Source organism: Mus caroli, unplaced genomic scaffold (genome assembly GCF_978045245.1).
Source record: "Mus caroli unplaced genomic scaffold, Mus_caroli_1 scaffold_16, whole genome shotgun sequence".
Lineage (NCBI taxonomy): Eukaryota > Metazoa > Chordata > Mammalia > Rodentia > Muridae > Mus > Mus caroli.
Window position 1 is genome coordinate 68,157,719 of NW_028227271.1, and position 25,892 is coordinate 68,183,610.

At 40.5% G+C, this 25,892-nt stretch overlaps 1 protein-coding gene across 1 annotated transcript in view; it reads left to right on the top strand.

Annotated features, from left to right (window-relative positions):
- Positions 1-25,103, top strand: part of Rnf19a (ring finger protein 19A, RBR E3 ubiquitin protein ligase) — a 44,588-nt gene extending 19,485 nt beyond the window's left edge. Inside the window, exons 3-10 of the mRNA XM_021183294.3 lie at positions 4,493-4,701; positions 10,431-10,575; positions 11,939-12,101; positions 17,355-17,469; positions 17,937-18,098; positions 19,536-19,749; positions 20,929-21,072; positions 22,977-25,103. Coding sequence (XP_021038953.2) covers positions 4,493-4,701; positions 10,431-10,575; positions 11,939-12,101; positions 17,355-17,469; positions 17,937-18,098; positions 19,536-19,749; positions 20,929-21,072; positions 22,977-23,673 — 1,849 coding nt within the window. The 3' untranslated portion in view covers positions 23,674-25,103. The remainder of the gene's footprint in view (positions 1-4,492; positions 4,702-10,430; positions 10,576-11,938; positions 12,102-17,354; positions 17,470-17,936; positions 18,099-19,535; positions 19,750-20,928; positions 21,073-22,976) is intronic.
- The last annotated feature ends 789 nt before the right edge of the window (positions 25,104-25,892 follow it).

The window sequence follows — 25,892 nt, forward strand, 5'->3', positions numbered from 1 at the left end:
CTAGCTCCTCCATTGCGGCCCCTGTGATCTGTCCAATAGCTGACTGTGAGCATCCATCTAACTTGTTTTTATATTGTCTCTGTTTAAATTTTCACTTGCATTTTGTGAAGACAGCTACTAAGATGGTAGGGATCAAGATTAAGCTATAAGCAAATTGGATTTCCCCATCCATGGGCAGTTTTTATTGGGGGATTATAGAATGTTTGTGTTAGGGTTATTTGTTGTCATAAATAAATGACCCTTTGAAAGGCATTTCATACCACAGACCTGTGTATTCATGCCCATATGGGAACATCTTCAGGTCTCAAGATTTGCTACACACAGGAGTTAAATAATTCATTTACCCCAAGTTCTAAATGGCATGCCATTTGCTCAGCATTTAGAATAAAATAATTTTGCATATGTATTTGGTTCATACATTTATTATCTTCAGTTGTCAGAACTAAGAGAAACCAGTTATATGCCCTTTATATAACAGCAATGATGGGAAAGAGATAGCTCAATTGACAAAATTACAGATATACAAGCAAACATGGGGATCTGAGTCTGTATCCAGAATCCACGTAAAAAAAAGCTAGGCATGGTGGACATACCTGTAACCTCATCGCTAGGGGGCAGGCAAAAACAGGTGGATACTCAAAGCTCTTCAGCCAGCCAGTCTAGCTAAATTAAGTGGAGAGTTATTGAATGAAGACAGCTAGTATCAGCCCCTGACTTCACATGCATGTGCCTCCACGTTCTGTGTGTACGTGTGTGTGTGTGTGTGTGCATATCCTTCACTTACCACATACAAACACATACAAGACTACTAAATATTAAAAGCCATGAATAGTAAAATTTAACATACCATTAGTACGCCATACATGATATAAATAGAGTATGAAAACCCTGAATTTCTATATTATTTCATTATAGGTCTAGGGAAAGCTATGATGCAAATTTATCAAATTATAGTTTCAGAATTCATTGCCTGAATCAAACTAATTTTCAAGAACTTGTTGAATAAATTTTCAGATTGTCTATAGTTTTAAATGAAAAAAGTTATGTATTTTCTGTGGGAAAATCCATGAACACACAATTGTCTACCAATGGTTACTGTGTGTTATAAAGCATTAAAAAATTTACATAATAGTTCATGATTCATTAATTGTATAAAACTCAAGTACAATCTACTATCAGATTTGAATTATGTTTTCTGATACTAAAGAATGTCTATTACAACAAAAAAAATTAAAGATACTATATAAGGGGTTAAGGGTGAGTTCAGCAGGTAAAATGCTTGCCTAGTATGTATGAGGTGCTGGGTCTGATCTCCAGCACCGTATAAGCTGGTTACGTTGGTGCGTGCCTATAATTTAGCACTTAGGAAGTGGAAGCAGGACAGTCAGAAATTTAAGGTCACCTTCAGCTCCATAGTAGATTCAAAGCCAGCCAGGGTTGTATTAGGAGCTGAAGGGGTCTGCAACCGTAGAGGTTGAACAACAATATGAACTAACCAGTACCTCCGGAGCTCGTGTCTCTAGCTGCATATGTATCAGAAGATGGCCTAGTCGGCCATCACTGGGAAGAGAGGCCCCTTAGTATTGCAAACTTGATATGCCTCAGTACAGGGGAACACCAGGGCCAGGATCTCTTGCTCAAGTTATCTGAAAGTTACAGAAAATTATTACTATTTTTCTAGACATAGAGTATAACTCATCATAGATCCCAGAGTTTGCTTCCACCATTATACCCGGATCCTGTTTAAACAAACAGCTTAGATGTGATGGTATCACTCTTGAGCCTGTAGACCAGCTTGTACAATATTTTCACTGGTACAGTGATTTGCAAATCATTCTCCTGAAGTTACATTTTGAGATGGACATTTTACCTAAAGGAGCCTTTCTAAGAATCATTACATCTAATGCTACCGTATAACACAGAGAAATGAGTCTTGTATATATCATGGAGAAGAAGAATGTGGTGTTGTTAGTATTCTTCATGGAACCCCAGAATACAAGTTATTTAATGAAATGTCAGAAACTGGCCAGCATAAACTGGGACAGTTAAATCTAAGGGACCCACAACAAAATCAGAGAAGATTAGAGGTAGTTATAAAAGAAAAAAATAATAAGAAAACATACATGGATTATTTACTCACTTGCCACATTATGTATTAAAATTGAATAAATATTTTAGAGTTGAAAATAAAGTGTAGATTCTTTCCACCACACCTGAGACTACAGTGAATTAGCTAATCTCTTTTTTTAAAATTTAAGTATTTATGTGTATGGGTGTTTTGCTGCATGTAAATCTGTGTACCACTTGTATGTAATGCCATGTATGTAATGCCTATGAAGTCCAGAAGAGGGCATCAAATCTCCTGTGCCTGGAGTTATAGACCATTGTGAACTACTTTATGGATGTGGGTGCTGAAAATGTAACCTAGTTCCTCTGTAAGAACAGCAAGTGCTCTTAACTGCTGAGTCATCTCTCCATCCCTTCATTGGTTATCTTAAAATGCAGGGAAATGAAATTCTAAATTCCTCTTTTTATTTAAATTGCCATTAATTTGTACTATTTCAACAAATTCTCCCAGAAGTACAATAGAATTTAAGGTGAAAACTTTGACTTTGAAGAATGGGATGCTTAAGCAGTAAATCAAAAAGGGAGGAATGTCCTGCTTCTTCAAGTCTTGTAGTTATGCAGATAGTCTTGAAATTTGATACAATCTTCGTTAGATTATTACTTAAAATTTGTTGCCAGTAACAAGAAGAACATCAAAACTCCCCTAACTTTCCAGGAAGTGTTGGTATTTTAAAAACAAACAAACAAAAACTTAATGGATAGGCTTATTTGATGTTGCTTTCAATGAGAACTAGAAAACTCTAAGTTTTGACAGCTCATTTGTACATGCTCATGTATATGCACTTACAGGACTAGAACGGCTCCCATGTATCACAGTTTGTTCCTCTCCCCCATTACCATTTACAGAGCTGTAGAACAGTATCACAGTCTGGTCACCGCTTCTGCCATAGAAGGATTGTGGCACAGATCCAGTGCATTATTTACGTATCTGTCGCTGTGATAAGTTGCTGTGCCTAGGGATGAGTCCATCACCATCATAGTGGGGGAGCAGGGGCAGCCACAGTCATGGTGGAAGGAACTGCTGAAAGCCAGCATCTCACCTGGGAGCAGTGAGGAGCAGCAGAGAGCAAAGGGGAAATGGCATGTGGCTTCTGAAACCTTAAAGCACACCTCCGGTGACATGCTTCCTCAAGTGCTGTATGGGGTGGGGGAGCATGTACCATTCAGATCACTACACACAGTCTCCTGGTTTTACCCAGACTTCCCTTTTTATGTGTACTAGCTAACTGATGTGGGCTGGATTTACATAGAATTTTGTGTCAGGTGTAGGTTTGTGTGCCTACCATCACAGTCAAAGATATCACAATCTTTTACGCTGCTAGTTACAGCCAGCTGTAACACTACCCCCTAACTGAAGGAGCTGAGGCAGGATCACACATTCATGGTCTGCCTGACGGATAGTAAGTTCAGATGTAGTAATTTAGTAAGACCCTGTCTCAAATTTAAAACAAAACAAAGCAATCAAGCAAAAAGCCCAATTTTTAAAAAAAGGTAATAATCCCTCATGTCGTTCTAAGTGTCTACTCCCTCCCACTCTCTCCCTTGAGCCCTGGCAGTCATTAATCCACTTTCCATTTCTAAAGCCTTGTCATTTCAATTGTTACACATACAGAGGCATGTAGCTTGTAACTTTCTAAAATTGACTGTTTTTTTTTTTTAATTTGAAGTAATCTCCCAGGGATTACATCTTGTTACTTCTGTCATTCGTTTTGATTCTTGTGTAGTAGTTGTGCATGACAGCCTAATCATTTGCTGGTTGATGTACATTTGGGTCCTTTTTTCAGTTGGGGCTATTATGAATATATCTGCTATGAAAGTTGATGTGAAGATAATTTAATTTCTCTGGGACAAATATCTTAACAGTACCCAAATTCAAGTTAAAAATTTTAAATATTAAAAATACTTACTGAGAGAATAGACATTAAGGCCAGTCGTAAATGTACTCGCCATCTTATTCAACTCCACCCCAAGTCTATTTCATTTCCAGTAGAAGTCCATGAAATTATTATGTGACATTGTTATTGTTTAGTTTGTTTGAGACAGGGTCTTCTCATAGTCCTGTCTTTGAACTCACAAAGATCTGCCAGTCTCTGCCTCTGAATGCTGAAATTCATGCACCCCACCCACACCTGGCTAAAATTCAAAAGTAAAGAATTTAGAAATTTTAAAAGTCATTTATATCCTTTGATTTATAACTGTCCTTTTTCTTGTTTCGTGTTGGTTAGACTGTGGCTGTTTATGATGTGTATTAATGCAAATATGAAAAGTGCTCTCTGAGTGTTTTAAGTGGATTCTTTTTTTCAACTTTTACTAAGTTACTTTTGTTTGTGATGCATTTTAAATCATCTTCCTTTTTTTTTTCAAGATACGCTGTGATAGCATTTGGATGTGCCAGCTGTCCAAAATTAACTTGTGGGCGACAAGGCTGTGGAACAGAGTTTTGCTACCACTGTAAACAGATCTGGCATCCCAACCAGACCTGTGATGCTGCTCGACAGGAAAGAGCCCAGAGTTTACGCTTAAGAACTATACGTTCTTCATCTATTAGTTACAGCCAGGAATCTGGAGCAGCAGGTATTATGTCTGTATTTATATACTCGGGGGGGCGGGCGGGGCGTGAGGGGGCAAATGAGTGGAGATCAGAGGATAATGTGGGTGTAGGTCCTCACCTTTTGCTTGTCTTAAACAGGGTGCCTTATTTTTTTCCTGTTGTGTATGTCAATAGAGCTACCCTGGACTTCCCCTGTCCCTGCCTTCCATTTCACCATAGAAGCACTGGGATTACAGATGTGTGTGTACTTCTGTGCTTGTTTGTCTGTCTGTGTGATTTCTGGGGATTCAAACTTCGATCTTCATAAATATGAAGAAAGTACTTTCCTCACTGAGCCCTCTGCCTAGTCCCTATCTGATTTTAAAAATAATAAGTTACTTGACACATAGAGATTGCTTGGTGATTGCGGGGAGGAGATGGGGGAAATGAGGAAAGAAAGGGGTTTATTCAGCTTATACTTCCACATTGCTGTTCATTACCAACGGAAGTTTGGACAGGAACCTAGAGGAAGGAGCTGATGCAGAGGCCATGGAGGGATGCTGCTTATTGGCTTGTTCCTTATGACCTTCTCAGCCTACTTTCTTATAGATGCCAAGATTACCAGCCAAAGGATTGCCCCACCCACAGTGAGCTGGGCCTACCCCATTGATCACTAATTGAGAAAATGCCTTAGAGCTGGATCTCATGGAGGCATTTCCTCACCTGAGGCTTTTTTCTCTGTAATGACTCTAGCTGGCATCAAGTAGACATACAAAATCAGCCAGTACAATTGACCACTTGTCAACTTGACACACAAACATATCACTATTAAACTACAACCTTTCCTTACTTATTTAGCCCCAAGATTGCACATTAAAAACATAAATAACTTTAAAAGTCCCACAGTCTTTACAAATTCAGGCACATTAAAATTTCAGTTCCTCACCAACCCATCTAAAAAAACCTTTGATCTACAGTTTGTCCTGCCCACAGAGTGTTCTGGGACCAGAGCCCAAGCATAATCCCCATCAAAGAGACCAGAGACTTCACCCAGCAACTGATAAGAGCAGATGCAGAGTCCCACAGCCAAACATTGAGTGGAGCTTGGGGAGTTCTGTGGAGGATGGGAAGGAAGGATCAGAGGAACCAGCGGGGTCAGGGACACCACAGAATCAACCAACTGGGACTCATGGGGGCTCACAGAGATCAGGAAGCCTGTAGGGGTCTGACCTAGGTCCTCTGCATATATGTTACGGGTAAATAGCTTGGCGTTCTTGTGGAATTCCTAACAGTGGAAGTGGGGGCTGTCTCTGACTCTTTTGATCATCGTGGGACACTTTTCCTCCTACTGGGTTGTCTCTTCCAACCTTGATGTGATGGTATGTGCCTAGTCTTTTGTAGTTTGTTATACTGTGTCCAGTTGATGTCCCTGGGAAGTCTGTTCTTTTCTGAGCAGAGACATGGGGGTGGGTCTGGGGGAGAAGAGAGATGTAGGGAAGAGACTTCAGTGATGGAAGGAAGGGAAACTGCAGTTAGAATGTAATATATGAGAGAAGAAACAAAAAGTTTCAGTCCCTTTAAAACAGTTTCTTTTAAAATCCAAACTCTTTAAATTGTTGGCTCCAGTAAAAAACAAACAAAGACAAAGTACTTTCCTACTTCAAGAGGGAAAAATCAGGGCATAGTCACAGTCAAATCAAAACCAAACCAAACTCCAGCCATCCGCTCATGATCTTCTGGACTACAAAGGGCTTGAGTCACTTTTCTGTCTGTGCCCTCTGCAGCACACACAGCTTGTCTTCTAGGGTCTGTCTGGCTCCACCCCACTGCTGGGGCTGTTCTTGGTGATCATCCCACAGTACTGGCATCCCTAAAACGCTGGGGTCCTCAGCTGCAACTGGGCCGCACTTTGCCCCAAAGCCTCTCATAGGCTCTCCTTGTGGTGCCAGGCCTCAGCTTCTTTACATGACTTGTTCAGTCCCGGGTCTTCAACCTGACACTGAGGCTGCACCTTCACCCATAACGGCCTCTCCTACCCTCTCACAGTGCCAAGCCTCAGCTGCTCTTCATGACCACTTCATGCCTTCAGAAACCAGTACTACCTGGGTGACTCTGACACTGCCGAGCTTGGTTGCTAGCACTTGAGGTCCAACCTTGGCCTCCTCTGGAACACAGCTTCTCTGTGTTCTCAGGAACACTTCCCAGAAGATTTCACCTTAGTGATGCTGATCTCCTCTTAATCACTGCTAATTTCTTAGCTCCAGCTAACCAGCATCAGTTGTCCCAGTAATTCAAAGGTTTTATTTCAGTGGTGCTGGTCTCTTGTTAATTGCACCTAACTCTACAGCCCCAGCTGACCAGAATGGCAGAATCTTAATTCAGAATGGCAAATGACTCTAATCTTTAAACTTTCCTCTGAAGCTTCATAAGCCAGGCCTCCATCTTCTGCATTGTTCTCAACATTCTTATCCTCAAAGCTCTTAAAGACTTCTCAACTGAGCCCTTAGCATTCACTGGCCCATCTAACCCCAACTTCCAATGTTCTTCCACTGTTTTGCCCAAAACATGGTCAGGGCTGTCACAGCAATCCCTCATTATTCTGGTACCAACTTGTCTTAGTTAGGGTTTCTGTTGCTGTGATGAAACACCATGACCAAGTTGGAGAAAACAAAGCACTTGGAAAGCAGAGGCAAGCATATCTCTGTGAGTTCAATGCCAGCCTGGCTTACAGAGATAGTTCCAGGATAGCCAAAGCTACATAGAGAAACCCTGTCTTGAAAAACAGCAGTAAAAAAAGGTGTCTTATGTTTCTCTTATAGAAACCTTACTCTTGATATATTCTTGTTTAATAAACACAGAAAGTGGGTCTAAGATTGGAAAGATTTTTCTGTCATTGACAGCAACAAAAAAAGCCACTGAGTATAGTCTGTATCTATTATTCATAAATGCATGGTATATAAAACTTGTAAATACATTTAATAAATAGTAATTTGGAATGTATTACTTGGATTGAATAATTTATAGGTTTTTCTTTTTGTATGAATACCATATAATTAGATTATGTTTCATTTAAATATTTTGTGAAATAAAACTTTATATGTTCAATCTAGGAGTAAGTGCATAAAAACCATACCTTACTCAGGAAGACACACAGAACTTCTAGGTGTCTTTAGGCAGGAAATTAAGTTACCTAAGAATTTTCTTTGTTCATTGGAATTTTAATCCCTAGGAAACATTTTGTCTTGATAGTAACAACAGAAAAATTTCAAAAATATAAAAATTTGTAAAAAGAAAAGAAAAATAATGTATTCCTACCAACCAGTAATACATATTCGTACCAACCAGTAATATATTGAGATTGTCATATACTTTATCCTGCTTGAGAACAAGTCTCTTAAGCTTTACTATGGGTTTAATATTTTATATAATATACTTGAGTTTTCCTTCTTATTTGCCTACTGGCTTGTTTGCATTTCCTCTCCTAAAGATCTGAGGCCGAATGCAAAGGCATTAGCAATAATTGTAATAACTATGCATAGGGATGCAGAAAGAGTTTCGGGAGGCTCTGGTCCTGGAGACTGAGCAGCAGCCACTGCATGTTTTCCTCGGAGATAACAGTCGTGCTTTCCTCTGCCTGCAGAGGTGTGTCTGTCCACAGGACACACAGACATGTAGAGTCATAGAATAAACTCCAGACTCCTTTTCCTCTGTGACCCGAACAAGGCATTTGTCCCAACTTAAAATGAAGACACTAACAATGCTTATGTCTGTGGGGTTGCAACATTTCTAGCTCATACACATTCTTACAATGTTAGATATGGAAATGCCACAGAAATCTGCTAGAGATTTGAGCTTGTGTGAACCATCATTAATTAAGAAGGAACACTGCAATGGCTTTTGATATTTTTAAAAATGAACATTGCAAATTAGTTATCTAAGCAAATATTGGGCTTCCTCCAAATAGTCACCCTGGGAGAGTATATGTAACCATGTTATACTGGAAGCTCTGCTTGTAGTAACTAGCAAATTCTGCAAAGGCTCTATTGGTTTGGCTTGAATGTGGTTATCTGTTGAAATAACCAAAGTTCTTTTATAGCTAAGTAAAACTAGTGGTATCATGCCAGGTAAACCAGGGATTTGGTTCAGGCGGGTTTGTGTTCAGCTTTCTGATGTTGTGACACAACATTGTTACATACAAAGTTCACACTCTAGAACTATGCGATAGTTACCTCCACCCTCAAAAAATCCAAATATAATGTCATAATGTTTAATAAGTTTACATTTTGTGTTTGCTGCTTCTTAAGCAGATAGGAATAGCATTTCTTTTTGAAATATATGTTGTTTTAGGTGTAAAAGACAGCTTTTTTTTTTCTTATCCTGTGTTTAAAATTTGTAATGCAAATGTTATATTCTTAAAATCATTTAAATCATATAAATGCTTTTTATATTCTAGAAATTAATCATTTATCTTTGTCTTTGGCTGCTTAGAGCCATTAGTTTGCTCAAAATAGCTTGAATTATTAAAACACTAATGTGAGCCTTACTAATTTTTAAGTTATAAACAGCTTTACAAGAAACACTAAGAAAACTTGAACTCTTTGATAAAGCAGTTAAAAATTAAGCATAAAACTTGTAGAAAGGAAAGTAGAATATTAGCTTAATGTTTTAAAAAGTAGTAGCATGGGCTGAAGAGATGGCTCTGTGGTTAGTGCTCTTGTAAAGATTTTGAGTTCAGGGCTGGTGAGATGGCTCAGTGGTTAAGAGCGCCGACTGTTCTTCCAAAGGTCCTGAGTTCAAATCCCAGCAACCACATGGTGGCTCACAGCCATCCGTAACAAAAATCTGATGCCCTCTTCTGGAGTGTCTGAAGACAGTTACAGTGTACACACATATAATAAATAAATAAATAAATCTAAAAAAAAAATCACATTTAAAAAAAAAAAAAGGATCCTGAGTTCAATTTCCAGCAACCACATGGTGGCTCATAACCATCTGCAATGGGATCTGATGGGATCCTGGTGTGTGTGTCTGAAGACAGCTACAGTGTGCTCATGTAATAAAATAAATAATTCTTTAAAAAAATAATGGCATGGAACAAATACTTAAACCCAGTGGTTGGCATTATAAATACATTTTCTGAACTGCATTTAAGATAGAGAATATAGTTAGGTAATGGAAGCCATTAGATAACTACAGGTTACTACTTAAAGAACAGCTAGAATTCAAATGGTAGTATAGCTCTTATCTTTTGTTGATGCCTAAGGTTATCTACAACTGGATTTTGAACTTGGCACTGTTGTGTATTTTGTAACAGGTTAATCCTATACTTTCATTCATGACACTTGAACAGAAAGACAGAGAGCACTCACTAGCAGTCCTGAGGATAAGAACGGTTGCCTTTATTCTGAAGCTGTTCTCTGTGATTTATAGTGTTCATGGTTGGTGTCATTGCAAGAGAAGGGAGTTCCCACGGCGTTTGGTTGTGTACAGTGCCTTAGTTGAATATGAAGTGGCCACTTCCTAAAAATGTGGCCTCTTCACTGAAAGAGCAGCATATAGTTCTGAACTCCCCTTTGTCTTTATTCTTTGTTCTCATTGCTACAATGTTTGAAAAAATGTTTACAACCTGAAAATTTATATATTTTTTCCATACTAAAACCAACAGTCTAAAACTGCCACTTAATGAACTGTAATTGCAAAGATTTGTTGGGTAATGTTATGACTGCTAATGTTCTATACACTTTATATTTTCTTGTCTCTTTGTTCCTTATAGCTGATGATATAAAGCCATGTCCACGATGTGCTGCTTATATAATAAAGATGAATGATGGGAGTTGCAATCATATGACCTGTGCTGTCTGTGGTTGTGAGTTTTGTTGGCTATGTATGAAAGAAATCTCCGATTTACATTATCTAAGGTAAGCTTGTGGAGAGAACTATTTATGCATAAATAGACTTTACACTGTATATCAGAGTTTTTGTTTACAAAACAATATTAACCTAAAGAATTTTATTCCTAAGATTTATAAGCTACATAAAGAGATGGATTTTATTTTTACTTATATAAGCTTAAAAGTTAACAAATTGGGCTGGTGAGATGGCTCAGCAGTTAAGAGCACCGACTGCTCTTCCAAAGGTCCTGAGTTCAAATCCCAGCAACCACATGGTGGCTCACAACCACCTATAATGAGGTCTGTCTGCTGGTGCATCTGAAGATAGCTACAATGTACTTACTTATAATAATAAACAGCTGGGCTGACCAGAGTGAGCAGAGGTCCTAAATTCAATTCCCAACAACCACATGAAGGCTCACAACTACAGTGTACTCATATACAAAAAATAAATAAATCTTTAAAAAAAAAAAAGCACCAGCTGCTCTTCCAGAGGACCGTGTGACCGTGTTTGACTCCCAGCACCCACATGGTGGCTCACAACCATCCACAATTCCAGTTCGGAGGATCTAACACCTTCCTCTGGCCTCCAGGGCACTGCACTTACATTGTGCCAACCAAACACCTATATATATTTTTAAAAAGTTAACAAATTATACTTAAATAACTTAGAATTAATAAAAATAGGAAGTAAAGGTTCCCAGTGTGACTGTTGAACTTTAGTGCTGATGTTTGCTGTTCTGTGCAGTTAATCCAGCTCTTAACTTCCTTATCAATAAATTGTCTCATTTAGGCCCCCAAGCTCGGTTGGTTAACTAATTAATTAAGTTGGTTTTTGAGGCAGGGCTTCTCTGTGTAGCTATCCTAGAACTCGCTCTGTAGACCAGGATGGCTGTAAACTCACAGAGATCTATTTGCCTCTGCCTCCCAAATGCCAGGATTAAAGCATAGGCCACCACAGCCTGTCCCAAGGTGAATTTATGAGTGTATCAGTACACTCTTCAGAAACTTAGGTTTTGAAAGTCATGGAGAACTAGGGATAAATTTAAAATCATAATTAGCAATGTCCTGTTCTTGTAACTTTAGTGGATCTTTCTCTAATCTTTTGGCTTTTAAGTGAGCCCAGAGTAAAAAGGAAGGGGTAATGAAGTATGAATGGGTAATGAAGAGGTAGTTCTTTCTGCAGTTGTTGCTTTGATGGTTTGTAGTTTATTTGTCCTGCTAGTTCCTAACAGCTATTGTATAATTCCCTTCTCAGTCCCTCAGGTTGTACTAACAGCTATTGTATAATTCCCCTCTCAGTCCCTCAGGTTGTACTAATAGCTATTGTATAATTCCCCTCTCAGTCCCTCAGGTTGTACTAACAGCTATTGTATAATTCCCCTCTCAGTCCCTCAGGTTGTACTTTTTGGGGGAAGAAACCCTGGAGCCGAAAGAAGAAAATCCTGTGGCAGCTGGGAACCCTTGTTGGTGCTCCCGTAGGGATTGCTCTCATAGCTGGCATTGCCATTCCTGCCATGATTATTGGCATTCCTGTGTATGTGGGCCGCAAGGTAAGTGCCTCTTATTGCCGCAGCTTACTCTAAATTTTGTCTTCTTTTATTTTTATTTTTATTTATTTATTTATTTTTGGTTTTCCAAGACAGGGTTTCTCTGTGGAGCCCTGGCTGTCCTGGAACTCATTCTGTAGACCAGGCTGGCCTCGAACTCAGAAATCCGCCTGCCTCTGCCTCCCAAGTGCTGGCATTAAAGGCGTGCACCACCACTGCCCAGCTAATTGTGTGTCTTCTTAGTAACAAAGGCCCTTTGCTTTGTTCTTTAACATAGAATTTGGTTTAAAATTCTTTACTATAAATGTTTTGGGCTGGGGATATAATTCTATTGGTAGAATTTTTCATGGTAAAGTCCTGGATTTGTTCTCTGGCTCCACAGAAACTGGGTGTGGTGGCCCATACTTGTAATTCTGACACTCCAAAGTGGGAGCAGAAGGAGCAGAGGTTCAGAGTTGTCATCTTCAGGATATAGGAAGCTTGAAGCCAGCCCATATGTCTCAAAAATAAACAAACAAGGAAACTAACAAAGACCCTATTTTATACAGTAAACTCGAGTGTTTTGCAAGCTAATATGCATGTATTAAAAACAACCTTCATTTAAAATAGTCACAATCTCTGTGCTATAGATTGAATGTCTGGTACGAAGTTTCGAAGGATAATTGACATTGTTCTCCCGCATATATCCTTGTAAAGTTATTTCTGTGAGATATTTAAGATAGAAATTAATAGCAGCTAAGAAATGCATGCCCTCAAGCAAAAAATAATTAATGAGTTCTTTAATTCTTTACTCTTCAAAGTTTTTTCTACCTCCATTATATTACTGCTGTTAATAGAGTTTACAAGTTATAACAGTCTTTGAAGGAAGTCCATTGCCAGCATTTGCTGATTCCTACCGCTGTCCTATAAATGTTGATATGTGTCATTCGCTAAGTAACCTGTTTTTGAAGAACTAATGAAATAATTTATGAAGTACTAAGAAGTCTGTTGCCATCTCAGTTAAATTAAGTAAATGTCAAGAAATTATGTGATCCTAGACTAATAAGAACAAAGAAAACCATTTTCATAGGGAAATTAACAGTTGAAAAGTCCAAACTTTATGGAGGGTGGGGTGTCCCTGTGTAGTCACTATGTGGTCGTGGCTGTTCTGGAACTCAGGGATCAGCCTGCCTCTGCTTCCCAAAGGAAAGGTGTGTTTCACCACACTCAGCCAATGATGAGTCCTAATGTAGCACCCTAGGTATTTTAGCTTCTAATCTGTGTGTTGAAATAGTAAAGTTTACATTTACTTGTTCATGGTATGTGTGTGAGCCCCTGAGTAGAGGTTAGAGGACAACTTGCTAGAGTTGGTTCTCTGCTTCAACTCTGTTGTTCAGGGGTCACAATCAGATCATCCGGCTTGACAGCAAATACTGTTACCTCTGAACAACAGTGCGCTTTAGAAAGGTTATATAATTGATCTTTACTTACATGGAAAGGGATGGAACAGGAACTTGAGTCCAAGTAAATCTGTATATGAAGTCCCTCATAAGTTTCAGTCTAGCCATTGGGCACCCAGTCCTGGAAGAAAGTACTTATCTATGCTATTGCCAGATGGCTGCTTCTTAGCTTGGGTTTCTGTTGCTGCAATAAAACACCATGACCAAATAAATAAATAAATAAGCAAGGAGGGAAAGACTTATTGGGCTTATGCTTTCACCTTGTATTCTATCACTGAAAGAAACAAGAATAGGAACTCAAGCTGGGCGGTGGTGGCGCACGCCTTTAGAGACAGGCAGATTTCTGAGTTCGACACCATCCTGTTCTACAAAGTAAGTCCCAGGATAGCCAGGGCCATACAGAAAAACCCTGTCTTGGAAAAAAAAAAAGAGAGAGAGAGAGAGAGAGAGAATGGGAACTCAAACACGTTAGGAACCTGGAGGAGGAGCTGATGCAGAGGCCATGGAAGGGTGCCGTTTACTGGCTTGCTCCCCAAGGCTTGTTCAGCCTACTTATAGAACCCAGGACCACCAGCCCAGATACAGCACCACCCACCATCACTGGGCCCCACCAGTCACTGATTAAGGAAATGCCTTAGAGCCGGATGGATCTTATGGAGGCTTCTTGTCATTGTGGTTTGCTCCTCTCAGATGACTCGAGCTTGGGTCGAGGTGACATGACAGCCACCACGGCCACTGTTGTTAGGAAATCCTTAGGTGGAGTCAGACTTTCCCATTGTGTCTTAGTTCTGTGTCTGCATAGTGCTCCTAAATTTAGGATGAGAATGATCTTCTGCAAGACAGCTACATGGACTTCATTTGACTGCATGTCTGGTGCTTGCAGAAGCCAGAAGACAGCATGAGATCCCCAGAATGGGAGTTACAGACAGTTAGGAGCCGCCATGTAGTGCTGGTACTCAAACTTCACTCTCTGGAAGAGCAGCATGTACTGTTAACTGCTGGGTCATCCTTCTAGCCCTGAAAATACAATCCAAAAAAAAAAAAAAAGGAAAACCAACATTACTTTTTAATTAGTTTTCATAGAAAGGCATATAGCTGGTTGGTACGGTACTTTGTCTAACTTTTAGGAGGTTCTCTGTTAGATCCCAGATAGGAAAAAAAAAAAAAAAAAAGAACAAAAAAAAAAAAAAGGAAAAAAAAGTTTTGGTGACTGGTGAGGAGGAACATAGATATATCTCTAAGTGTTTATTTCAGAAGGCTCTTAAATAACCCTGTAAAGTCAGTGAGTTAGGGCCACAGCATGGTGGTAGAGCATACAGCACGTGCAAGGGCCTGGATTTTATTCAAAACACTACAAAGAAGAAAAATAAATTATTTCCAATATACAAACTGTTGCTGTGATAAAACACAATGACCAAAAGCAACTTGGTGGTGGAAGCGTTTATTTGGTTTAGCTTCCTGATCACAGTTGATCATGGAAGTTGGGATGGAACCTGGAGGCAGGAACTGAAGTACATTCCTTGAAGAGCTCTGCTTTCTGGGTTGTGTTCTTATATGGCCCAGGACCACTTGCCCAGAGGTGGAAACACCTACTGTAGGCTGGGTTATCAAGCATTAATCAAGAAAATGCCCCACAGGCATGCCCATGGGTTAATCTAGTGTGAGCATTTTCCTTCCTTCCTTCCTTCCTTCCTTCCTTCCTTCCTTCCTTCCTTCCTTCCTTCCTTTCTTCCTTTCTTCCTTTCTTTTTGCTTGTTTGGTTTTTTGTTGTTGTTTTTTCAGACAGGGTTTCTCTGAAGCCCTAGCTGTCCTGGAACTTGCTTTGTAGACCAGGCTGGCCTTGAACTCAGAGATCAACCATCTCTGCCTCTGGAATGCTGAGATTAAAGGTGTGTGCCACCACTGCCCAATTTAGTATGGGCATTTTCTCTGTTAAGGGTCCCTCTTCCCAAATGATTGTAGCTTATGTCAGGTTGACAGAACACTAAGCAGCACAGGAGCCTATTTTAATAACCTTTCATGCAGTTTACCAAAAAGATTTTTATTGAAAGCAAAACTATTTACTTAGGTACTTAGAAGTAGAAGGGAAAGAGATAGACTAAACATGCTGGCAAAAAAAAATTTTTAGAGTGACAATCAGCCTGTAACTCCAGTACTTGGGAGGCTAAACCAGGATTGTAGCAATTATGGGCCAGCCTAGACTGTAGTCCAAGACTCTGCATCACAAAAAATGTGAAGTGCCTATTGTTGTTTATACATGCACCTAAAGAGCAGGTTGATGTATTAGTGTTTCCTTTAAATAATGTTCTGTGATGTTTGGAATTGTACCAGCTCAGGAAAACCTAGTACTAGTAAGTCCAGAAAGTGCCAGAAAACATCTTTTAGTTACAACAAAAAGTAGAAGATGTTCCAAGAATAACAAACAAGCTAGGCATGCATATCACCAGCATTTAGGAGGTAGAAGCAGGTGGATCAGGAGTTCAAAGTCATCCTTGGCTACATGATGAGTTGAGGAAGGCTTGAGCTACATGAGGTTAGGTGTTAAGAAGCTAGGGGGTGAGGTCTCGGGAGATGGCTCAGTGATTAAGACTCTTCCAGAAGAGTTCTCAGTACCAGTGGACAGCTTACAACTATCTGTAACTCTAGTCCCAAAGGATCCAGTGACCTCTGCTGGCCTCTCTGGCCAAAGGGCACACACATGGGTCACATACACATATAATGAAGTTTTAAAAATGAAAGAAACTAGTAGACGCCTCCAAAGATGATAGGCTGTGCTGTACATCTATACTCCCAGCACATGGGAGGCTGAGGCAGGGGGATTACCTCAACTTTGAGGCCAGCCTGGACTGTATATAGAGCAATGTCCTGTCTTAAGAAGAAAAGAAGCGGGGCGGGGGCAGGTGGCGGGTTGGGGAGGGCAAAAGTTGACAGAGGGTTCCTTTCCTTCCCATGATCTCATCTGTGTAGCTTAGCTTTGCCCTGCTGCAGGACCATGCCCAGGAATGGCTGAAAAGGAGCTGTAGAACAAAACATAGAAGGGAGGACCTAGCACTTTATGTTAGAGACTACCTGTGTGCTCTGGAGGCTGTTCACTGTTCACAAGATGTCTTGAAACAGATGGGGAAATGCCCTTCATTAGTTTGGCTCTTACAGGCCCAAGAACAAAGCTACTAAAGTATTTCCCACTTTCATTTAGTAACTCACAAGCCATTTTTATGGCAATAATTCTATTTACTAATGTGGACTGTATAATGATGCTAAGTAGATTTAACTCCTTTGGTAACCATTACTTTTCCTTGTCTACTTATTTGAACTGCAAATAGATAGGATTTTGATAATAATTTTGTTAATATTTTCTATCATAAAAAGGTATCTGGAGAAAAGTTGTATTTTAGTGATATTTGATTCATACAGCCCCTGTTTAGACTCAGCTTTTTCTTAGGAGTAAGAACAATGGCAGAAACCTCTCCTGGGGGCAGATTCAGGGGGTCTTCTTTAGAGAGAAACCTGTGGAACTCTAATATTGTTTCTGTGAGATGGAATCTCATGGCCTGGGCCAGCTCTAAAGCAGCACTGTGCACAAGAATGATGTTTAACTTGTGACTCAAACTAAGATCTCCTGAGCCACTGCCTTCTTCTGTAACCAGGTCCTTAATAAGGAGCAATTTTGATATTGTGGTTTACCTTGAAGTAGAGCATTTGATTGAGAATGTGTGAGAAATTACTTCAGCTTTCTTGTACGGGAAGAACTATTTCATCTAAACTAAATTTGTAATTTTTTTCTCTCTCTAAACTTCCGTTCCCATTTAAATTTAAGATTCATAATCGCTATGAAGGCAAAGATGTTTCAAAACATAAGCGGAATCTGGCCATAGCAGGCGGTGTCACCCTGTCTGTAATCGTGTCTCCGGTGGTAGCTGCAGTGACTGTAGGTAAGAACGTGCTTTTAATCTTAGAAAGGTATTTTTAACTGCTATGTTGTTGCTAAGAGTATTACTTTTAAAATGAAGAAGCAGTCTAAGTAGAACCTACAGAAGATTTCTCAAGTAACTTCATTAAAAGTACTGTAGTCTCGAGAACCTAGTTTTAAGGCTGGGGCTTTAGTTCAGGGTTTCAGCGCTTCCCTCAGACATACACATAAGGCCCTAGGTTTGGTCCCCAAGAACCTGTCAGGATAACTGATTGAGTAGCCCTTCTCCTCCAGTTGAGTTGAGGAGCTTGTACTAAAAAGTTCACAGACTCTTCTGTCCCTCATGGACACCCGAAGGCTGCCTGGGAGTCTCATATTTGCTGTGTTCTAGCCAGATCTTCAGAGCTCTGTATACCTTCTCCTGAAATAGACATCATATTTCTGTGGTTTATTTTTGGTTTCTAATGACTTGATTTTACTCCCTTCTAGGCATTGGTGTTCCCATCATGCTAGCTTATGTCTATGGTGTGGTCCCAATTTCCCTCTGCCGAAGTGGGGGTTGTGGCGTCTCTGCGGGCAATGGGAAAGGAGTGAGGATTGAGTTTGATGATGAGAACGACATAAACGTCGGTGGGACTAACGCAGCCATAGGTGAGTCCTCAGACAGGAAAGGACTCGTGTCTTCATTATACCCTTTACTAGGCTCACTCTCCCTCTTCTCTCTTCTTCTCTCTCCTCTTTCACTCTGAGACAGGCTCTCACTGTAAAGTCTTGGCTGGCCTGGAACTTACTGTACACAACAGGCTGGCTCTTCTTCCCATGTGATGGGATTAAAGGTCATACCTGACGGACGGCTTGTAGTTTTCATCCAGAAGCACAGCTATGAAAGGAACTATCCAAGGCAGGCGAGTGTGAGAGAGAGAGGTGGTTCTGGGTGCTTAACTCTTACTGAGAATGCCCTTTGCCTGCACTGCTGTGCTCGGTACGTTGTGACGTCCTGAGAAAAGGATGTGAGGAGAAATGAAGTGAAAACAGTTACAGAGGACCGATAAATCAAAACATTGTCTGTATTATTCAAAGAAATACAAATTAGAACTGTCGTGGGCAGAAGTACAAAGAACCAAAGGCTTTACATACTGCCAGTAGAGTGTCAGTGATCAGCTTGCTTTAAACAGTGCTTTTTCTATACCCAGCAGTTTTTGTCACACGTGTTTTGTACTTTATGTGCATCTCTACAAGTGTCCCAGCCAGCTCCTCAGAACCCTGTCACTTTACTTTTGATTACCTTCTCTTGAAATCTCACGATTGTCTACATGGAGAGCAGGGTGTCAGACGACCTTGTTAAGGTCCGACTCCTGCCCTGACTATCTGCACACACCCCTTCCCATCCTGTCCTACCCCACCTCTCTTCGAAGATGACAGCCACACTCCTGTTTCTGGGCTTTTAAACTTGTGCTTGCCTCTGCCTGGAATACTCTTCTCTCACATAATTTTACAGCATACTTCTTCCCTGCCTACGAATGTGACCTCATAAGAGGGCTTCATGGTCACATCCTAAAAGCTGTGTGCAGGGCCACTATCTCTCCTTACTCTCTTACCTCCAGTGGTTCTCATAGCTTTGTTATACTATGATTGGATGTGTAACAGAAACCCAAATACTGGCATAAATAAGTAAATTCCTCAATACAAAGCATGTGAATAGTACTGTAAAATTAGAGCATAATGCTAACATGTCTTACAGTAGTTACAGACAATTAGAACTATAAACTATGAAATCAACTTCTTTCCCCATCTTTACTGATCTAGAAAATAGGATCTCTCACTGGAACCCCATGCTGGCCAGGGAGACCTATTAAATAGTTCATTTAAAATTCCTACAACTTCTGGAATTAGCCAACAAAATAAGAAAATGACATCTTCAATTTAAGGCCAGTCTCAAATTGAGCTGCACACCCTGAACTAGTTCTCTTTATGCCTAAGCATGGATGTAGTTTGTCCTTTGTAGTCTGAGATGATGTAGGAGTTGAAAGCCAGGAACATGAGGGAGGGGTCACTCCTATTTCATTTCTTGAATTATTTTACATTCAGATACAACATCAGTAGCAGAAGCAAGGCACAACCCTAGCATAGGAGAGGGAAGTGTCGGCGGCCTGACTGGCAGTTTGAGTGCAAGTGGAAGCCACATGGATCGAATAGGCACCATTAGAGACAACCTGAGTGAGACAGCCAGCACCATGGCATTAGCTGGAGCTAGTATCACGGGCAGTCTGTCGGGAAGTGCCATGGTAAACTGTTTCAACAGGTAAGTAAGAGCTGTTTGCTTTGTTTTGTTAAAGGCCAGATATTAATTAGATGAACAATTTAAATACAAAGCGTGATAATTATCCTAAGGTTAAAAAATAAAATTTGGGGAAAGTTGATAAGATTTTTTTTTTTTTTTTTACTGTACTTGATACTGGTGGAATAAAAACTAAGTCCTGAGGAATAGCACTGCCCCTGTTAAAGCTCACCTAATTGCTGGAGCTGTGTGAGTGAAGGGAAGGCCGTGACTTGCCTGGCCCCTGCTTCTGTGAGACTGACTGTCTGAGGGAGGGAGGGAGGGAGACTTGACCTGAGGCCTGGGGAACTGGTGGAGTCAGGGTGCCCCAGATCCTGACAACAGCCTGGAGCAGTCGGTCGCCCTGCACCCTAAAGTGACAATGACCATCTCTCACTAATTCTCACTCATACCCGTAGAGATACAAGGAAAAATTAACATATTTATCTTACCTTGTTTTGTTTGTTTTTCTGATTCACCATTTCTGTTTTAGCTTTTTTATGTGAAGGAAGGTAGATGAATTAAAAGATAAATCAGTCATACTTATCTTAGTTTGGGTAGTTTATAGTTGGACAGAAATTAATTGTAGTGGTATATATTGTTACCTCTTATTATACAATCAGATGTGGGCTGAAGTTGTTTATTAGAATCCTTTCAGTATAGGATTTTTTTTTCATTATTATTTGAGATGAAGTCTCACTATATAGCCCTGGCTAGCCTAAAACTCAACATATAGGCCAGGCTGCCCTCAAACTCAAATGATCAGCCTGCCTTTGTCTCCTAAGGGGATAGGATTAAAGATGCTTGCTACCATATGCAGTTAATAATTTTTTAATTGCTTGCTGATTTTTTTTTTATGTTTATCGGTCAGTATATTCTGACTTTGTATTGTGTATTGAAACAAAGGACTGTATCCTAGTGAAAATGAAGGAGAACTTTAAGATGTTTTTTGTTTGTTTTTCTCCTTTTGGTCATGTTCTCTTGACTCTCTTGGGCGGATGTTGTTCAGTATACCACATTATTATCTGTATCATCAACAAATGGGAACCGAAGAGTTGCAGTGTCTAACTTCATTACTGAAGCTTTTACCTGACTTATATAAGATATGCATTATGATTGCTAAGCTATAAATGATGGAGGGCTTATATAACCTTTCCCTTTAAGGTTGGAAGTACAAGCAGATGTACAGAAAGAACGGTGTAGTCTCAGTGGAGAGTCTGGCACAGTGAGCTTGGGAACAGTTAGTGATAACGCCAGCACCAAAGCAATGGCGGGATCCATTCTGAACTCCTACATCCCTCTGGACAGGTAAGAAATCGTGCTTCTTCCTATAAGGTCAGAAAGTTTTTTAAAATTTAAATTAAAAGGAATTATCCCTATCAGTGGGCACAGTCTCTGAGAAAACAGTGATATGTTCAGAGGAAGAACTCCATTAAGGAAAAAAGTAAATGTGTGGTTGTGAAGAGCAGGGAGGAGAGGCCTGTGGTGTAGAGAGGGCTTGGGTTGCTGAATGATGAAAAATGTTCTGAGGTAGGAAATGCTGATGGCTGTGCCCACAACAGAAAAACAGTAAATGTACCTACTGCTATTTTTAAACTTGAAGCATTAGCCCTACCAGACCTGAGACCCTGCGTGTAATTAACCCACAGCCTGACCTCCTGAGCAAAAGTTTAAAAATAAAGAAGAAAAGTAGAGAGAGACTTTAGAAAACTGTTAATAACATGCATTAACAGTGGTTAGATTTAGATAAAACTTGGAGAGATTGTAGAAAGTAGGCCTGCCTGGCTTCTATCGCTGCTACTCCAGCTTCTGTGTGCCAGGCTGCCCAACAGGGAGAGCCTTCCTTGACTCAGGTCAAAAAGCACAGGTACTTTTTGTAGTGTGTGCACCTTGGTCTTGAATCGCTTATGTGGGTTGTCCTTGTATGATACTCCAGGGTTCTGTCTGTTGTATGTAAGGGCTTCTCCGTACACACAGGACATAGCACACACATAGTCAGTCACTCGAAGTGCCCGGCAGAATTTCAGGGAAATGGTAGCCTGTGGTCCCTGATAAACAAGGAGAGAAGATCTGTGCCCGTGCTTTCTTCAGTGACATGACCTGGACTGTTCACTGGCCCATTATTATCCTTACTGACGCTTAGATCCACATTTGGTGCCAGAGTTCCTAGTCCATCCCTCATTGAGCACACCAGGATCTCTCTCCCCTGTCACTTGGTTGAGGGGCACAGGCACGCCTCCTTCTTCCAACACTGTCTTTGATTTTTAGAATCACTACTTTCATTTTCACTCAGTGCTTCTTCATAATCATCACTTGAATCAAAAAGAGAAAGGCTAATCCTTGCTAAGTTCTCCCTCCTCAGAGTAAGAATTCTGTAAAACATCACCACTTGTTGAACTTAGCAGTGAGTTGACCTCATCCATTTACCCATTGAAGTGCTCAGTTCGTTACTTTCTTGCTTCATGGTCAATTTTCCCCCTAAATCACTTCAAAATACAACCCAATCAGACATTTGCAATCAGCTAACATCATGCTAGCTCAAGACTTAGCAGCAGTTGGATGTTATTTTTATCTCTTGGTAACAAGGCCTCTGCTAGTCCTTCTATGCTGGGAACTCGGTTTTACCGACATTTATGTTGTTCCCACTATAGTGGGAACTTGGCCTGATTGGGTTGGAGAGAAGGCTCAGCAGTCCGTACTCCTTTTCTAGAACACCTAGGTTCAGTTCTCACTGAACCCACGGTAGGTGATTCATATCTACCTGTAACTCCAGTTTCTGGGGATCTGATGCCCTCTCCTAGGCTCTGCTGCCATATACCCATATTCAGATACTCTCCTGGCCTCTGCTGGCACCTGCTCGCTCACTCATGTGTGTGTGTGTGTGTTTTAAAAGAAGTATTAAGATGATCCTCTTGCAGTGTTCATAGTGATGTACACCTTTAATCCCAGCACTCAGGAGGCAGAGGCAGACGGCTCTCTTAAATTCTAGGTCAGCCAGGGTTGCATAGTCAGTTACACCCTGTCTCAAACACAAGGACGGTCCTCTTACGTGTGGTTTTGTTAGTAGAATGTAATCTGCATTAAAATGCTCCAACCACTTCTCTGTGTAGGTTTCAGAATTCTCATGGAAAAGCCTCTCTGCCTTTGTTCTCATCCCCACAGAAATACCAGTGAAGCCAGACTTAGCTTTATTTCTGTTACTCTCATTTCAGAGAAGGGAACAGTATGGAAGTGCAAGTGGATATTGAATCAAAGCCATTCAAGTTCCGACACAACAGTGGAAGCAGTAGTGTGGATGACAGTGGTGCTACCCGAGGCCACACAGGCGGGTCGTCCAGTGGCTTGCCCGAAGGTAAATCCAGTGCTACCAAGTGGTCCAAGGAAGCAACAGGAGGAAAAAAGTCAAAAAGTGGTAAACTGAGGAAAAAGGGTAACATGAAGATCAATGAGACCAGAGAGGACATGGATGCACAGTTGTTAGAGCAACAAAGCACGAACTCAAGTGAGTTTGAAGCGCCATCCCTCAGTGACAGCATGCCGTCTGTAGCAGATTCCCACTCCAGTCATTTTTCTGAATTTAGCTGCTCAGACTTAGAAAGCATGAGAACGTCCTGTAGTCACGGCTCCAGTGATTGCCATGCCCGCTTCACAGCTGTGAACACCCTTCCTGAGGTAGAAAACGACCGGCTGGAGAACTCACCACACCAGTGCAGCAGCGCTCTGCTTTCCAAAGCTGCTTCCTGTTCAGATGTCCCACAGCCCAGCCATGCTGCAGACGAGCATGGTACCAGCAGAAGTGGAGGGAAGCCTGTGGTGGATTTGTGCTTTGGTGATGCACTGAGAGAGACAAACAATAACCACTCGCACCAGACAGCAGACTTGAAAGTTGCTGTCCAGACTGAAATTTAGGCCTGTGAATGCTGCAGAGTAAGAACCACTGAACAACCTTGTTGGGAGCTGGTTGAACCATGTGCGACTGTTAAGCTTAAGTTACCAGCAAAAGCCAGGTTTCATAATCGTAATGCAAATACATTTTGTATGTCTAGCAAAGCATTGTGTTTCATGTTGATATTAATTACCAAATTATGAATTGAAGGCTTTAAAGTGCGTTAGTACAAGATAGTAACATAAGAAAAAGGCATGTTTTGTGTTCTTGTCACAAAACACTGCTTGATGCACATACCTGTGTATTTAGATAGAAATTTGACTTAATTTATAATCATACGATACTAACACTGTTCTACGGCATTCTTAAGGAAAATGGAGGCTTAGGGGTAAGTGGTTAGTGACATTTTATTGAAACCACTAAGGGATGGAACTTGACAGATTACTCAGTATATGATCCTCTTTGTAACATTTCTCTTCATAACTGAGCTTAAATTTCATTTCTTCATATGCAATGTGGATATCAAGCTTAATGCAGCCCATTGGTAACCATTTGGATACTTAGACACTTGAGCAAGATTGTGGCAGTTTTTGCACAACTCTGAAGTAGAAATACTTGGTACTGTTACATATCTCAAGTGTGGTTGTTGCCATTTTAGAAGACGGTAAAAGGTAACTAAGGGACTGACAGTGGCAGAAGACAGTCCCATTAGGATGGAAGTGTTAGTCACCTGTCACTAAGGCAAGTTAGTGCCCTTTGATTCTTGGTGCCTTTGGGAGAGACTGGGTTTTATGAGCCTCGTCATTTGAGGATTTTGCTCTATCATTTCCCATAATGTCTTCTCTAGTCACCTTGGATTATATAGAAAAATACAGGAAATAGGTAAACATGAATGTGATTATTAACTACACTGAAAAAGTATTCACCTACCAAAGACACACTCAGGCTTTAGTAAATTTAACGTTACATAACCTCAATTTTTAACATGTATATCTTTTTGAACCATGAAATCAAAACAATGCAGAGCTTGTACCAAGCTTATATAAAAGGTCTACGTGTGGCTTTGTTTCCTTTTGCTTTTGTTTACGGGGGATGTTCAGCTGACACGAGCAGAAGTTGGCCAAAATACTGCCTGCACTATTGACTTCCCACACAGCTCTCCCGGCAGACTAACCTCATAGTGGTCAAGTACTCCACCTTAGGTGTTTCCTCTAAGTGTTACCATTATGGTGCTACTGAGCATTTTCTTTTGATAAACAAGGAAAATGTCCGGGCTGCAGTCGTGTGCCGTCGTTTTCCTCGCTGCATCCATTAATCTGCTTAGATAACACTAGTGCCAGTTCTTTTAGCTGATACTGCTCATTATGGTATTTGTACATTTGTTTGCATTCCAATTTTGTTCAGTAATGAGTGTGTGAACAGCAGACATGAAATAAATGTAAATACTAATGGATTTGGTGTGTGCCCAGGAATTTTTACAACAATGGATTGCTCATTTGTTATATTAGTTGGGGTTCTCTATAGGGACAGAATTGATAGAATGAATCTATACAAATAGAAAAGGAGATTTGTGGCTTTCTATGGGCTGTGGTCCAGCTAGTTGAACAATGGTTGTCTACCAGTAAAACTCCAAGAATACCGTAGCTATTTAGTCCATAAGGCTGATGTCTCAACTGGTCTTCTGTATATGACAGAATCCCAAAGAAGTAGGCTCTAATGCCAGTGAAGGAATAGACTTCACTTTTGCAAACTGCAAAAGCTTCCTTCTTCCGTGATTTTTATCTAGGCTGCCTCTAGAAGGCATGGCTCACACTAAAGGTGGACAGATCTTCCTACCTCAAGATCCAGGTTAAAGGTGGGTCTTCCCATTTCAAATGATCTAATTCCGAACAATCCCTCACAAATGTATTCACCTGATTGAATTTTAATTCCAGACGTAATTTTTACTATGTAAAGCCATCACATTTGATATGTTGCAAAATTCATCAGCGTTACAAGCCATTGAGATGATTCTGGGTCTAGCCCAAAGAAAATATTTGCTGAATTTCTCAACCAACAATATTAGAACTAACCTTTTTCTCCATGTCAGATTTCCACCTTTATCCCCCTCCTCCCTGTGGATTCTATTTTATCTTTTTTTCTTTTTAGTTCTAGCTGTCCTGGAACTTACTATGCTAAACCAGGCTGGACTTGAACTCACAGAGATCCTCCAGCCTCTGCTTCTTATGAGTGCTGGAATTGC